Source organism: Bufo gargarizans, chromosome 3 (assembly GCF_014858855.1).
Source record: "Bufo gargarizans isolate SCDJY-AF-19 chromosome 3, ASM1485885v1, whole genome shotgun sequence".
NCBI classification, from domain to species: domain Eukaryota; kingdom Metazoa; phylum Chordata; class Amphibia; order Anura; family Bufonidae; genus Bufo; species Bufo gargarizans.
In genome coordinates this window covers 213,483,539-213,499,276 of record NC_058082.1, presented here as the reverse complement: position 1 = coordinate 213,499,276, position 15,738 = coordinate 213,483,539, and the positions used below count along the sequence as shown (strand labels likewise).

General features: G+C 43.5%; 1 protein-coding gene across 12 annotated transcripts in view; it reads right to left on the bottom strand.

The window, feature by feature from the left end:
- The window catches only part of NPAS2 (neuronal PAS domain protein 2), a 151,522-nt gene that overhangs the window by 45,219 nt on the left and 90,565 nt on the right, over positions 1-15,738 (bottom strand). For all 12 annotated transcript variants that reach the window (XM_044284852.1, XM_044284850.1, XM_044284851.1 and 9 more), the window contains 3 exons: positions 12,413-12,531; positions 3,051-3,133; positions 2,335-2,441 (listed from right to left, as the gene is read on the bottom strand). In XM_044284852.1, the coding sequence (XP_044140787.1) occupies positions 2,335-2,441; positions 3,051-3,133; positions 12,413-12,531 (309 nt within the window). The remainder of the gene's footprint in view (positions 1-2,334; positions 2,442-3,050; positions 3,134-12,412; positions 12,532-15,738) is intronic.

Sequence of the window (15,738 nt, the reverse complement as noted above, 5' to 3'; positions counted from 1 at the left end):
TGACAGCTTGACCAACCACACTACTGAGGGTTAAATGCACTTGGTGACGGGCGCAGCTTGCCCCTGATGTAGTATATGGCCAAAAAATGAACAGACTATTGCTGGTTAAATGCACTTGGTGTGACAGCTTGACCAACCACACTACTGAGGGTTAAATGCACTTGGTGACGGGCGTAGCTTGCCCCTGATGTAGTATATGGCCAAAAAATGAACAGACTATTGCTGGTTAAATGCACTTGGTGTGACAGCTTGACCAACCACACTACTGAGGGTTAAATGCACTTGGTGACGGGCGCAGCTTGCCCCTGATGTAGTATATGGCCAAAAAATGAACAGACTATTGCTGGTTAAATGCACTTGGTGTGACAGCTTGACCAACCACACTACTGAGGGTTAAATGCACTTGGTGACGGGCGCAGCTTGCCCCTGATGTAGTATATGGCCAAAAAATAAACAGACTATTGCTGGTTAAATGCACTGTGTGTGACAGCTTCACCCTGATGTAGGCTTTAGCCAAAAAACAACCACACCATTGAGGGTTAAATGCACTTGGTGACAGGCGCAGCTTGCCCCTGATGTAGTATATGGCCAAAAAATAAACAGACTATTGCTGGTTAAATGCACTTGGTGTGACAGCTTCACCCTGATGTAGGCTTTAGCCAAAAAACAACCACACCATTGAGGGTTAAATGCACTTGGTCGCAGCTTGTGCTGGCGCACCACAAGACACAAAATGGCCGCCGATCACCCCAGAAAAAAGTGACTGACAAACGGTCTGGGCAGCCTAAAAACAGTGAGCATTTGAATTTCAGCAGCTCAATGATGCACAGCTGCAGATCGATCGATTAATCAAGTCCTTTGGAGGAGTTAATCTGCCTAATCTCGCCCTACTGTCGCAGCCGCAACCTCTCCCTACGCTAATCAGAGCAGAGTGACGGGCGGCGCTATGTGACTCAAGCTTAAATAGAGGCTGGGTCACATGGTGCTCTGGCCAATCACAGCCATGCCAATAGTAGGCATGGCTGTGACGGCCTCTTGGGGCAAGTAGTATGACGCTTGTTGATTGGCTGCTTTGCAGCCTTTCAAAAAGCGCCAAGAAAGCGTCAAAAAGCGCCAAGAAAGCGACGAACACCGAACCTGAACCTGGACTTTTACGAAAATGTCCGGGTTTGGGTCCGTGTCACGGACACCCCAAAATTCGGTACGAACCCGAACTATACAGTTCGAGTTGGCTCATCCCTACCTGTAACTCTTCTGTACATGTCTGTTTTAGCAACTACTTGCATTCCCCATGTAATACTAATTCTGGAGAATCGATTCTTATAAGTTTATGTTGTACCTTTCCTTTATTATTCATGCTAGATGTTTGCCAGCAGTGCAGGTCACTAGAAGATACGCCTTTGGGTATAGATGGTTCTAAGCATTGATAGATAATAAGACCCCAACAATTGCAATCAAAGTATTTAAAATAGATGGAACCAGAGTGACAAAAAATGGCATTAAAAGGGTATTCCAGTTTTAGTAAATAAATGTTATTTTTTGTATTTTATAATGAAAAGTTGTACAGTTTTCAAATACATGTTTTATATTGATTTCTCACAGCTTTCAGGATCTCTATTTGCTTTCATTTTATAGAAATCTTAAAGGGGTTCTCCAGGATTTTTAATATTGATGGTCTATCCTCAGGATGGGTCATCATCTGATCAGCAGGGGTTCAAAAACCTGTACTCCCGTAGATCAGATATTCTGCAGTAGGTCTGCCAACAGAACTATACAGCAAAGTCTACTGTGTAGTAGAAGGAACTTGTAATTGCAGCTATGGTCCCAATAACTTCAGTGGGAGGAGCGCTGCAGTTACCAGTTATGTATAGCTGATCAGCGGAAGTGTGGAGCGTTGGGCACTCACTGATCAAATATTAATGGCCTATCATAAGAAAAGGTTTCAATATTAACATGTGTGAAAACCCAGCACCTAACAACTGATCACCCATCCTCAGGACATGCCATTAACATCAGATTGGCTGGGCCTGAAGCCCTGCACCCCCAATGACTAGCTGCCCAGACGCTATACAGCTCTGTCTTCTGACCACTGCAGCACTGCTCCCACTCATTGGGAGCAGTGCTGCTGCAACCAACCCTGTGTTACACAACATTATACAACTGTGCATCTTTGAATCCTATTTCTGCACTCAAGACACTTTTGAACAGCCGATCAACATCAGTAAGGTGCCAGACTGAGCTGGTGACTTTTATTAACAGGCGTTTCTTCAGATCAATGGTATAGAGGAGCAAAGACACAAACATATTTTTATTTTCTAGAATTAGATTACTTACAATGTTCGTGACACTTGGCTAATATCTCTAGGTCATCTACATGATAGTAGTCATATCCTGATGTGCCAAGAACTTCAAAAGGTAAGTATCCTATGATTGGTGGAGCCCTATATAGAACAAAAAATGCTCAAAGGGTAAGTGGTAGAGTCCATAGATGCACCCCATTCTGCATTCAGTTTTTAGGCCTTTTCAGACAAGATGTTCAACATTCATTTTGTACAACAATGATAGTTTTTTAAAGAAAGTAAAAGAATATAACCTGGTTTGGGGGTTACTCTAGCATTAGATAATTAAAACTGATACTGTATTCATTACAATACAAAATGAAGATCTATTTCAAAACTTTAATTGGGCTTTTCCAGGATTTTTATATTGATGGCCTGTCCCCTGGAGGTCCGGCACCACACAACCCTATTGCTCAGCTGTTCCGAAGTTATCCCGGTACTAACCAGCTCTGTTCATTACATAGAGGATGGAGTGGTGCAGTTTAGATGCTGGAACTACTTCAGAAGAGCTGATCAACAAGGTTGTGGAACGTCGGATCCCAGTAATCAGATACTAATGGCCTATGCTAAGGACAGGTCATCATTATAAAAAATCTTTGATGACCCCTTTAAAAGAACAGAAATTCAGTGTCTGGAATTTCTGGTTTAGCCAAGTATAAAAGCATAGGTTGACAGGAATATCAGTGCTGTGGTCAATGCACTTATACTCACCTGTGGTCAAGAGATAGAAATTTCCACTCAAGACTATGCCTTGATGTAAATTCTTCAAATGATTCCTCAACAGTACAAATTTCCTGATAATGAAAGAACCAAGCGTTAAGTCACACAGTTTACTTTTACACAATAAGCTCAAGTTATTGCCGTGTGAAATGTAAGCAATAGCTGAATATCAACCAACACCACGTGTCATCAATATTAGATACCTGCAAATCCCATTAAGGTATTTTCTGGGATTCACTCATACTCACTTTTTCTTCAAACCAGGTTCCTTCTAAACTGAGTCAAAAACAAATATAATATCAAAGATTCAATTTGTAAAGCAAAAGTTTATAGTTAAAGGGAACCTGTCACATTGTTCATGCATTCCTATGTTTGGCAGCATGGTATAGCGCAGGAGGAGCTGAGCGTAGGATATATTGTTTGTTGGTAAAGATTCAGTAGGACATAATATTTTCATTTACCGTAAATCTCTACTTTTTGTGAACATAGGAGTCCAGTGGCAGTCCTATTCAGTGACTGACAGCTGTCTCAGACATAGCTGTGTAAGACGTAGCTTTCAATCACTAAGTAAGACTTTCTACTGGTGTAGCTGCAGTTTAATTTAAAGAGTCTTCTTAGCAAAGCTCTAACTGAGCGTTGCTAAGGAGTCTGTCTTCAGTCTCATGGGAAAGGCTATGGGCAGCAATAGGGCACATTTACACAGTCAGGAACTAGGGTAGTGACAAGGGTCAGGCTGGAAGACTCTGTATTTTACACAAAAGTTGTCTTCAGCTATCAATAAAACTCTGAAGACTGACTTTCCTTAACAACACTTTCAGAGCTTTGCTAAGAAGACTCTACACCAGGCATGTCCAAACTGCGGCCCTCCAACTGTTGCAAAACTACAACTCTCAGCATGCTCTAATAGCTGTAAGCTATCCAGGCATGCTGGGAGTTGTAGTTTTGCAACAGCTGGAGGGCCGCAGTTTGGACATGCCTGCGTCTACACCCTGTTTTCTAGAGCAAAGAAACATCTTTACCTAATGAAGTGTATGAACTGAAACAGTAGTTACAAATCACTGTCGTTTGGAACGCTACATTTCTGTTAAAACTGTTACTTTATTAATCAGAAAAACAAAAGGGAAGGGGGACTAACCTATATTAAAATTCTAGGACACCATCCATTCAGTGTAGGGTCGATATGAGGACCTATAAGCCGCATACACGGTAAATGCAGCTGCGGATGGGGTCACTAGAAATGCCGCAGGCTAGTGCTATACTGCAAGTGAAAGCAGAGGGCCATGGGGCCGTGCTAATTGATTCCACAGAAGTAAGCACTAAGGTGCGGTCAGTGTGCTCTGAATCACTACCAGCTCATGGATCCCTCGACTAAAGTTATGGATAGACTAATCCAGTGATAAACATCTGCCTGCAGAAGCCGATCTCAATTGAATCCATCCGTTCATGTGAAACGGATGTCTAAGAATCGGCCCTGCAGACACGAATCACTGGATCTAAGCTAAGCTGGGTGAAACAGGCAGATCTGGATTGCTGTTGCTCATCTAACTGCAGAGGGCTGAGAACCGCAGACCTCAACTGCAGTGTGAGCGCAAAGCAGATACAAATGAACATTGATTCATCCCCACACCACACTCAACGCGTTTCGCCATAAGGCTCGTCAGGAGCGTGTATCTGTGGTTCGCAGGATAAATATTCAAAGCTGCTGAGCCTCCATTACAGAGGCTGCAGCTGTAAGTACGAGGTGGCCGAACGCGGCCGCTCAGGTGCACAGAATATGAGGAGAGTCCTCCTCCCCTCAACTGAGCCCCGCCTGCAGAACGGCCAATGAGGACGCAGGAGGCACGGCATCGCCGCATCATCCATCCCGCCCCCATTGTGCCGCCCCCTCGATGAGACCGGCCCAGATGAATGTAATAACATTCTACATTAAAGTTAGAGTAAATATATACGGCGACTTACTACCCTGGCAACGTTTGTATAGCTCCGATCGAGACAGGGATCATGAAGTGGTATGAACTACATTGTATTTTATTTAATTTTTTTTTTTTTTTTTTTTTTTTTTTTTTTATTTAATTAATTGAGGACATCAATCGGTGGTGGTGGAGACAATACAGGAGGGTCAGGAAGGACCCAGCAGCATTTTTACTAGACGGCAATACTGTGATCAGGCTGATTTAAAGGGGCAGTGTATGGTATAATGTGGTATAAGTAATCCACAACCAATAATTACACTATCACACCCCTGGTATCTCCTAGCCCCCTCAATTGCCTAGGTGATCTAATGACATAGAGTCATTAGTAGTCCATGCCGCTGAGACACACGGATCGTGGGCAGTATGTCATCACCCCTAATGTTCCCCCGTTGCACCTCAGCTCCAGGGATCTAGAGAAAACACACAAAGGAATTATACTCATTTAGTCCCTGGGGCTGGAGCGCACATAGGCGGTAAATCCACTGTGTCTCTTTTTGCAATAACCGCCTATCAAAGTCGCCTCCTCTTGGCGCTCTTCTGACCACCTCCACAGCCTGAAATTTGATGACATCCACATCACCGTTGTGCATGGTCGATATGTGTCTAGCAATCGGGGTATCCGCCCCTTTGCGGATGTCATTTAGATGTTCTGCTATTCTTCTACGGAATTCTCTTGTGGTTTTACCCACATATTGCTTTCCGCAAACACAAGTGGCCAAATATACCAGGCCTCTTGTTTTGCAATTGACAAATGATCTGATAGTAAATCTCTGTTCAGTGACGCTACAGATAAATGTAGCGCCAGTCTGGATTGCAGGGCAAGCCACGCAGCTGCCACAGCGGAAGGTCCCTTTGAGGTTGGTACTCAGCCATGTGGATGTAGTCGGGCCCTGAAAAAAGCTGTGCACCAGGCGATCTCTCAAACTACGTCCACGTCTGTACGTGATTAGAGGTACATCGCCTATCATATCCCCAATATCTGGGTCTGATTTAAGAATACCCCAGTAAGTCGTCAGCAAGTCACGCACTGTGTTGTGTGCTTCATCATATGTGGCTATGATGCGCAACTGGTCCATTCCAGCCGATCCCGACCTAGGGGTAAGGAGGGCATCCCGGTTTTGTGCCAGTGAATGCTGGTACGCTTTAGTTAGTACATGTTGTGGGTACCCCCTACTCCTAAATCTGGTTCGTAGATCACTGGATGCCGTTCTGAAATCTGACATACTGGAGCAGTTACGCCTTACCCGAAGGTATTGCCCTTTTGGAATTCCCCTCTTCAGGGGCAGGGGGTGGCAACTGTCCCAACTAAGGAGGCTGTTTGTTGCAGTCTCCTTGCGGAACAGCCGTGTGCCAATATTGCCCATCCTGTCCCTGAAGATGGTTAAATCCAGAAAGTTGATTTGAGATTCCTGGATCTCTGATGTAAAAAATAATCCCATAGTGTTTATGTTCAGGTCTGAAACAAACCGATTGAAGTCCTCAACACTCCCAGACCATAAAATCAATACATCATCGATGAAGCGTAACCACAAATTAATGTGGTCAGCCCATCTCTGATTATCCGCGAACACAACTTCACGTTCCCACCAGCCCAGGTAGAGATTGGCGAAGGTCGGGGCACAGGGGCTCCCCATCGCCACTCCCCTGAGCTGGTGGTACATGCGATGATCAAAGCTAAAACAGTTGTGCTCAAGGATAAATTTCATTAGTTCAAGAATAAATTCGTTATGCTGCCAGCAATGGGTGCCACGTTGACTAAGGAAAGAGGCCACAACTCCACACCCCCTATCATGGGGTATGGAGCTGTACAAGGCCTCAACATCCAGGCTGGCCAGCATAACGTTCTCACCAAGATGTATTCCTTCCAATTTTTTGATTACATCCATAGAATCACGTACATACGAGGATAGGGACACCGCAAATGGTCGTAAAATCCTATCCACGTATGTACTGATTGGATGTGTCAAACTCCCAGTCCCTGACACAATAGGACGTCCCTTTAAGGGGGTAAGTCCCTTGTGCACCTTGGGTAACCCATAGAAACAAGGGATCTGGGGATGTTTGGGAAACAAAAACTCAAATTCAGATCTACTGATAAGGGCATGATCGTGTGCTGTGTCCAAGAGGTCCTTCAATTGCCTCCTGAACATCTCAGTAGGATTTGATTCCAGCACACGATAACATGATTTATCACTGAGAATGTTCAGACACATGATCTTATATTGGTCACAGTTCATTACGACAATATTCCCTCCCTTGTCCGATGGTTTAATGACAAGGGAGTTGTCGCGTTCCAGTGAAATTAGGGCCTCAATCTCCCTTTTCCGGAGATTGGACTCAGTCCCCTTCAATGTGTCGAGCTTTCTCAGTTGGTCTGTGACGACCTTGAGAAAAATGTCAGGTGGTGTGCCATCACTAAGGGGCGGGTTTTTAGTAGAGGACAATTTGAGGTCCGTAAATGGACCCTCACCAATCTCCCTACTCCCTTCCTCCATAAGGGATGCCAGTAGTTGGATATCCGGCAGGTCATTTATGTCCACACCCAATTCATTGCACTGTTGTTGATTATGTGTAGCAAAGAATTTTTTCCATTTAAGTTTCCTCACGAATAAGGTCAAATCCTTGACCCATTCGAAGGAGCTAAAGGAACAGGTGGGAACAAATGATAGGCCCTTGCTAAGTAGTTCCAGTTCTACCTCCGTAAGTGACCTATCAGACAAGTTAATAATTTGTAACTTGTCCCTGGACCGGTTTTTTCCTAGAGGGTTTACAGTCTCGTAATCAGCTGCACCCATTCTATGATGGTGTACTATTGGTTCTTGCTGTTTCTGAGACTGTAGGACCTCGTAGTTTGGTTCCCTAAAAAACCTCCCCGTGATCTGGGGTTCCTACCTCTGCCTCCCCTTCCTCTAGATCCCTTATTAGAGGGTTGGAAGATGGGGTATTGGCTATTCTGGTAGGAGGTACCTTCCAATTCAGTTTCCCCCTCAGAGGATGAGGGTTCTGTCTCAACCTCAAGGGTCCTTGCAGTTTACATAAATGACCTGCCGGATATCCAACTACTGGCATCCCTTATGGAGGAAGGGAGTAGGGAGATTGGTGAGGGTCCATTTACGGACCTCAAATTGTCCTCTACTAAAAACCCGCCCCTTAGTGATGGCACACCACCTGACATTTTTCTCAAGGTCGTCACAGACCAACTGAGAAAAGCTCGACACATTGAAGGGGACTGAGTCCAATCTCCGGAAAAGGGAGATTGAGGCCCTAATTTCACTGGAACGCGACAACTCCCTTGTCATTAAACCATCGGACAAGGGAGGGAATATTGTCGTAATGAACTGTGACCAATATAAGATCATGTGTCTGAACATTCTCAGTGATAAATCATGTTATCGTGTGCTGGAATCAAATCCTACTGAGATGTTCAGGAGGCAATTGAAGGACCTCTTGGACACAGCACACGATCATGCCCTTATCAGTAGATCTGAATTTGAGTTTTTGTTTCCCAAACATCCCCAGATCCCTTGTTTCTATGGGTTACCCAAGGTGCACAAGGGACTTACCCCCTTAAAGGGACGTCCTATTGTGTCAGGGACTGGGAGTTTGACACATCCAATCAGTACATACGTGGATAGGATTTTACGACCATTTGCGGTGTCCCTATCCTCGTATGTACGTGATTCTATGGATGTAATCAAAAAATTGGAAGGAATACATCTTGGTGAGAACGTTATGCTGGCCAGCCTGGATGTTGAGGCCTTGTACAGCTCCATACCCCATGATAGGGGGTGTGGAGTTGTGGCCTCTTTCCTTAGTCAACGTGGCACCCATTGCTGGCAGCATAACGAATTTATTCTTGAACTAATGAAATTTATCCTTGAGCACAACTGTTTTATCTTTGATCATCGCATGTACCACCAGCTCAGGGGAGTGGCGATGGGGAGCCCCTGTGCCCCGACCTTCGCCAATCTCTACCTGGGCTGGTGGGAACGTGAAGTTGTGTTCGCGGATAATCAGAGATGGGCTGACCACATTAATTTGTGGTTACGCTTCATCGATGATGTATTGATTTTATGGTCTGGGAGTGTTGAGGACTTCAATCGGTTTGTTTCAGACCTGAACATAAACACTATGGGATTATTTTTTACATCAGAGATCCAGGAATCTCAAATCAACTTTCTGGATTTAACCATCTTCAGGGACAGGATGGGCAATATTGGCACACGGCTGTTCCGCAAGGAGACTGCAACAAACAGCCTCCTTAGTTGGGACAGTTGCCACCCCCTGCCCCTGAAGAGGGGAATTCCAAAAGGGCAATACCTTCGGGTAAGGCGTAACTGCTCCAGTATGTCGGATTTCAGAACGGCATCCAGTGATCTACGAACCAGATTTAGGAGTAGGGGGTACCCACAACATGTACTAACTAAAGCGTACCAGCATTCACTGGCACAAAACCGGGATGCCCTCCTTACCCCTAGGTCGGGATCGGCTGGAATGGACCAGTTGCGCATCATAGCCACATATGATGAAGCACACAACACAGTGCGTGACTTGCTGACGACTTACTGGGGTATTCTTAAATCAGACCCAGATATTGGGGATATGATAGGCGATGTACCTCTAATCACGTACAGACGTGGACGTAGTTTGAGAGATCGCCTGGTGCACAGCTTTTTTCAGGGCCCGACTACATCCACATGGCTGAGTACCAACCTCAAAGGGACCTTCCGCTGTGGCAGCTGCGTGGCTTGCCCTGCAATCCAGACTGGCGCTACATTTATCTGTAGCGTCACTGAACAGAGATTTACTATCAGATCATTTGTCAATTGCAAAACAAGAGGCCTGGTATATTTGGCCACTTGTGTTTGCGGAAAGCAATATGTGGGTAAAACCACAAGAGAATTCCGTAGAAGAATAGCAGAACATCTAAATGACATCCGCAAAGGGGCGGATACCCCGATTGCTAGACACATATCGACCATGCACAACGGTGATGTGGATGTCATCAAATTTCAGGCTGTGGAGGTGGTCAGAAGAGCGCCAAGAGGAGGCGACTTTGATAGGCGGTTATTGCAAAAAGAGACACAGTGGATTTACCGCCTATGTGCGCTCCAGCCCCAGGGACTAAATGAGTATAATTCCTTTGTGTGTTTTCTCTAGATCCCTGGAGCTGAGGTGCAACGGGGGAACATTAGGGGTGATGACATACTGCCCACGATCCGTGTGTCTCAGCGGCATGGACTACTAATGACTCTATGTCATTAGATCACCTAGGCAATTGAGGGGGCTAGGAGATACCAGGGGTGTGATAGTGTAATTATTGGTTGTGGATTACTTATACCACATTATACCATACACTGCCCCTTTAAATCAGCCTGATCACAGTATTGCCGTCTAGTAAAAATGCTGCTGGGTCCTTCCTGACCTTCCTGTATTGTCTCCACCACCACCGATTGATGTCCTCAATTAATTAAATAAAAAAAAAAAATAATAAAAAAAAAAAAAAAAAAATTAAATAAAATACAATGTAGTTCATACCACTTCATGATCCCTGTCCCGATCGGAGCTATACAAACGTTGCCAGGGTAGTAAGTCGCCGTATATATTTACTCTAACTTTAATGTAGAATGTTATTACATTCATCTGGGCCGGTCTCATCGAGGGGGCGGCACAATGGGGGCGGGATGGATGATGCGGCGATGCCGTGCCTCCTGCGTCCTCATTGGCCGTTCTGCAGGCGGGGCTCAGTTGAGGGGAGGAGGACTCTCCTCATATTCTGTGCATCTGAGCGGCCGCGTTCGGCCACCTCGTACTTACAGCTGCAGCCTCTGTAATGGAGGCTCAGCAGCTTTGAATATTTATCCTGCGAACCACAGATACACGCTCCTGACGAGCCTTATGGCGAAACGCGTTGAGTGTGGTGTGGGGATGAATCAATGTTCATTTGTATCTGCTTTGCGCTCACACTGCAGTTGAGGTCTGCGGTTCTCAGCCCTCTGCAGTTAGATGAGCAACAGCAATCCAGATCTGCCTGTTTCACCCAGCTTAGCTTAGATCCAGTGATTCGTGTCTGCAGGGCCGATTCTTAGACATCCGTTTCACATGAACGGATGGATTCAATTGAGATCGGCTTCTGCAGGCAGATGTTTATCACTGGATTAGTCTATCCATAACTTTAGTCGAGGGATCCATGAGCTGGTAGTGATTCAGAGCACACTGACCGCACCTTAGGCTGGGTTCACACTTGAGCGTTGCGCAAACGCGCGTTTTACGCGCGTTTTTGACGCACATTTTTATGCGCGTTTTTGTAATAGTAAACGCGCGTTTGTGTGATTCACTACAGTGTCCTATGGCCACAAACGCCCCAAAAGTCGCTCATGTACTTTTTGGAGCGTCGGGCGTTTTACAGCGCGATCGTACGCGCTGTAAAACGCCCAAGTGTGAACCATTCCCATAGGGAATCATTGGTTTCTCCTTGTTGAGCGTTTTACAGCGCGTAGGAACGCGCTGTAAAACGCTCAGGTGTGAACCCAGCCTTAGTGCTTACTTCTGTGGAATCAATTAGCACGGCCCCATGGCCCTCTGCTTTCACTTGCAGTATAGCACTAGCCTGCGGCATTTCTAGTGACCCCATCCGCAGCTGCATTTACCGTGTATGCGGCTTATAGGTCCTCATATCGACCCTATACTGAATGGATGGTGTCCTAGAATTTTAATATAGGTTAGTCCCCCTTCCCTTTTGTTTTTCTGATTAATAAAGTAACAGTTTTAACAGAAATGTAGCGTTCCAAACGACAGTGATTTGATTTTGATAGGTGGAACGTATACCATATATCAGTTATACCAGTGAAACAGTAGTTACACTTTAAGTATAGGAAACAGCATCAATTTAACTGAATAACTGACAAGTTATACAGAATTTTTTCCCATAAAACGATATATCAGTCTACTCAGCATCTACTGCTGTATAACATGTTCAAGATGAAAGGTTCCTTTAAAGGGAATTTCCTGGCAAAATGAAAAGTCAGTTAGGCATTTCTCCTGTTGAGTCAGAATAGGATGCTTTCATAAGGTTCGATCTCAAAGGGGACATTCTGAGCAGGGGATCCCAATCTATAATGTCTATATGAACCAGAGTCAGCTTCATGAGATAAACCTTTTAAAGTGATATATTTTATTGGTTAAACTGATTATGCAATATTTATTTACAACAACAACAAAAAAACTTCATATTATGTTTTGGAATGTATCAGATGCATTACTACTTGTCAAAAGAAATTTAATCAATAGGTATATTAAAAGGTGTAGCCATCACATTGCAGTCCAACTCAACTTCGAACACTTAGTAAACATAATATTGGGTAAGATGCCGTCTCTCACCTTTAAGAATTGTGGTGTTGCAAGTCGAACTGTAGCAATGAAGTAGACCTGTTTGCCAAGCTGTGCCCTGTATGTTCTGGAAACAGCCCCTTCAAAGCCGTTACATGAAGAAAGAGGCACTGAAATGATAACATGTATATGATAAAAAAAAGTACCAAAATAGATATATTATGCAGGTCGCGTGCATGCACATTACACAAACACAGCCATCTGACACCAGCACTAGTCCTGAGAAAAAGGAAAGCCATATCCCATAATGACACTGTCATAAATTCTGCAGCATATGGTCAACAGAATAAAAAAATATATACATAATCCCCCCACCCCATTACTTAAGAAGATTTAAAACACAAAAAATAACTCAAATTAGTCAAATGAAATTGGTAGGCTTGACTTAAATTCATCTAATGTGTATGGCCACTATAAAGCCACCTTTAGAAGGCAATATTTTTTTCAGTATTTTACAAAATATGGACTAAAGTACTACAGTGTGAAAAAAGCATAACCCTGGAAACACAGGAACAGGAACTCTGAAGCTGTGGTACAGATGTAGCAGAGTTAACACACAGAATTGGTGAGTTACATCACATCTAGTTAACGTGTTATGACTGTGACTCTTAACTCTACTAGATCTGTAGCACCATTTTCCATAGACTACTGTATCTCCCTTATCACATTACCAAATAATAACGATTAGCATAATAATCCATAATACATAGCTAGGTTAATGTCCTAATCTACCTACACCTGATATTCCCATTTAGTGTATGCTATGACCATGACTCTAGGAAGTATGTCTGCTGTCTAAGAATTATGTTCAGCTCATATCTATCCTTTACTCCATATACTGAAATACTATCCTCAGAATAGGTCACCAATATCAGATCGGCTGTTTGAAGACAAAGCAGCACTCATACGACTGCTGCCTTCTCTTCACTGTTTACGTGTAAGCCGTTGACATTGCAACGTTGAGCAATTACACCTGCTCGCTGCTGCAAGTGTAATTGGGGCTGCTCGTACAAGCGCTGTGCTCACTTCAAACAGCTGATCGGAAGAGGTCCGCCTCCGAGCACCCCACCCCCCCTCCCCCGATCTGATATTGATGACTTATCCTGAGGATTGGTCATCAATATAGGAAACTGGCCAACCCCTTAGAGCATGCCGTAAAAACTAATATTTTTAGGGTACAGCCACAATTACTAGCTAGCGGAGGAGACCGTTGCTATTGCATGCAGTGATTTCCTCTGCAGCATGGGACAGTATGATCTGCTGACAGTAAGACCTGATTTTTAAGCATGCTTAAAAACCTGAATTGCCTGAGCGACAAGCGTTTCCTCATTCACTGGGCAATCGGTGGCAGTATTACACTGCGAGATGATTGCTAACGAGCGTTCATGCGGATGCTAGTTAGTGAACATCAGCCAGTGTAATACAGCCCCAATCTAAATTCTCTCTGGTTACCCTCCCTACATTATTCCTCAGAGCCAGGTAACCCATTCAACACTCTTGCACCCATATGCACTTCACATCTGCATAAACAGATCCTGGCTAGATGTCTAGTTCATGAAGTTTTATGTCTACTAGCCTGTATTCTATAAAAGATGCATGGACCATTGTACAAAACAGGACCCGTTTCCTCATAGATTTGAAATTCTTACAAGCAGAACCCTATGTCTGATTTTATTTGTGCATGTACCCTCTGATTTACACAATGCTGTGGAATAGATGTAACCTTTATTGAGTATAAAGCCATTTAAAAATAATGCAATCCTTCCACAAACCAACTAAAATCTGGTTTTGTTTAGCATTCTGTATACTACAGCAGACACATCAGGCAGCAGTTTTCAGTACACAAATATGCACCCCTCCCTAATTTTTGTACACGGTATAAGTAGGCTTCAGACTTCAGAGGAGAAATGAGGGCAATCATTATCACTGACTGAGAGGGATGTGAAGGAAATGCAGTGTGGTTTCTGGAAGGCACGCTAAGGAATTTCTACAGAGGATGACCTATTTGGAAAGACACCACTGGCATTACAATTGCTGGTGTATGGAATAAAGCAAGGCAAGCAACGTACAGAGAATTATGACTGGATTACTCACTGGCTTTTGTTGATGTAGTCATAGCAAAAGAATGTTTATGAGGATAAGAGCAAAAACCGAAGTAACTCGTCAACCATATAAATTACTGACGACAACAAAGATTGCTGTCTAAAGTTTTACTACTTATTAACAAATTATACCAATAAAACTAGGCCAATTACCGCAACAAGATCAACAGTTATGTCTGACTAAACACATGCCTATGGCATAAATCAACTATGCAACCTACAAAGAAACTGCCAGACCGCGTGAAAATACAATACCAATTTATTAAACATGATTTAAAGGACAATACATGATAAAACAAACAAAACAAGTGCAGGGACAAGGCGACATCACCAGAGGCAATAATTCCTACTGCTCCACATCATGGGAAAGAAAATAAAGTGCAAGTGCAATTATATCAATACAATCGATCACAAAGGCAAAATGTATCACCCATGTTGTGTCTCCTCCGGGATGGCGCCAACCCGAACGCGCGTTTCAGCGAACCTTCGTCTGGGGGGGGCGTCATCACCGCGAGACTAACAATAAATACCCCCACCAACCAATCCTAGTGCTGGTTATATTAGCGTGCACACCTGGACCAAATATGAGAAGTCACGTGATCTACATCGGACCACATGATGGCACCAACACATCCCGCGAGATTACGGATATAGTGTCAGCAGTATCGAAAAATTGAATAGAGCATTCGCAGGCCTGCATTACAGCAAAAAAGAGAAATTAGAAAAAAGAGAGAAAGGAAAAAAGGAAGGGAAACAAAATGTGCATAGTATGCAAACAGAATAGTGAAACTTGTAGGGCTGTGACCAACCTAAAAAACATCCATAATCAATTACATAAGAAACCGCATTGAAAACATGATTAAAGTGAACGTGATTATAAAAAAAAATGATATAAAGAATCAATTGATATAAGTGAAGTGATATGAAAAACTGTGAAGCAGATTATGTAAGTGAAGGTGATGTGAATGAATATAAAATAAATAAAAAATATATAAAAATATTAGAAATATGAAGTGAATGTGTGAATATGGTGTGTGAATTAATATGTGAACATAATTGAAATCAGTTAATCCTTGCTCATATAATCATGAGAATTGTGAATTGAATAAAACCTGATAGAAGGAAAAAATTATATTAAATAAAAAATGTAAAAGCTAATTATAAAAAATATGTTATTTTCATATTTGCGCTGCAAACAGATCATGAGTAAAAGTT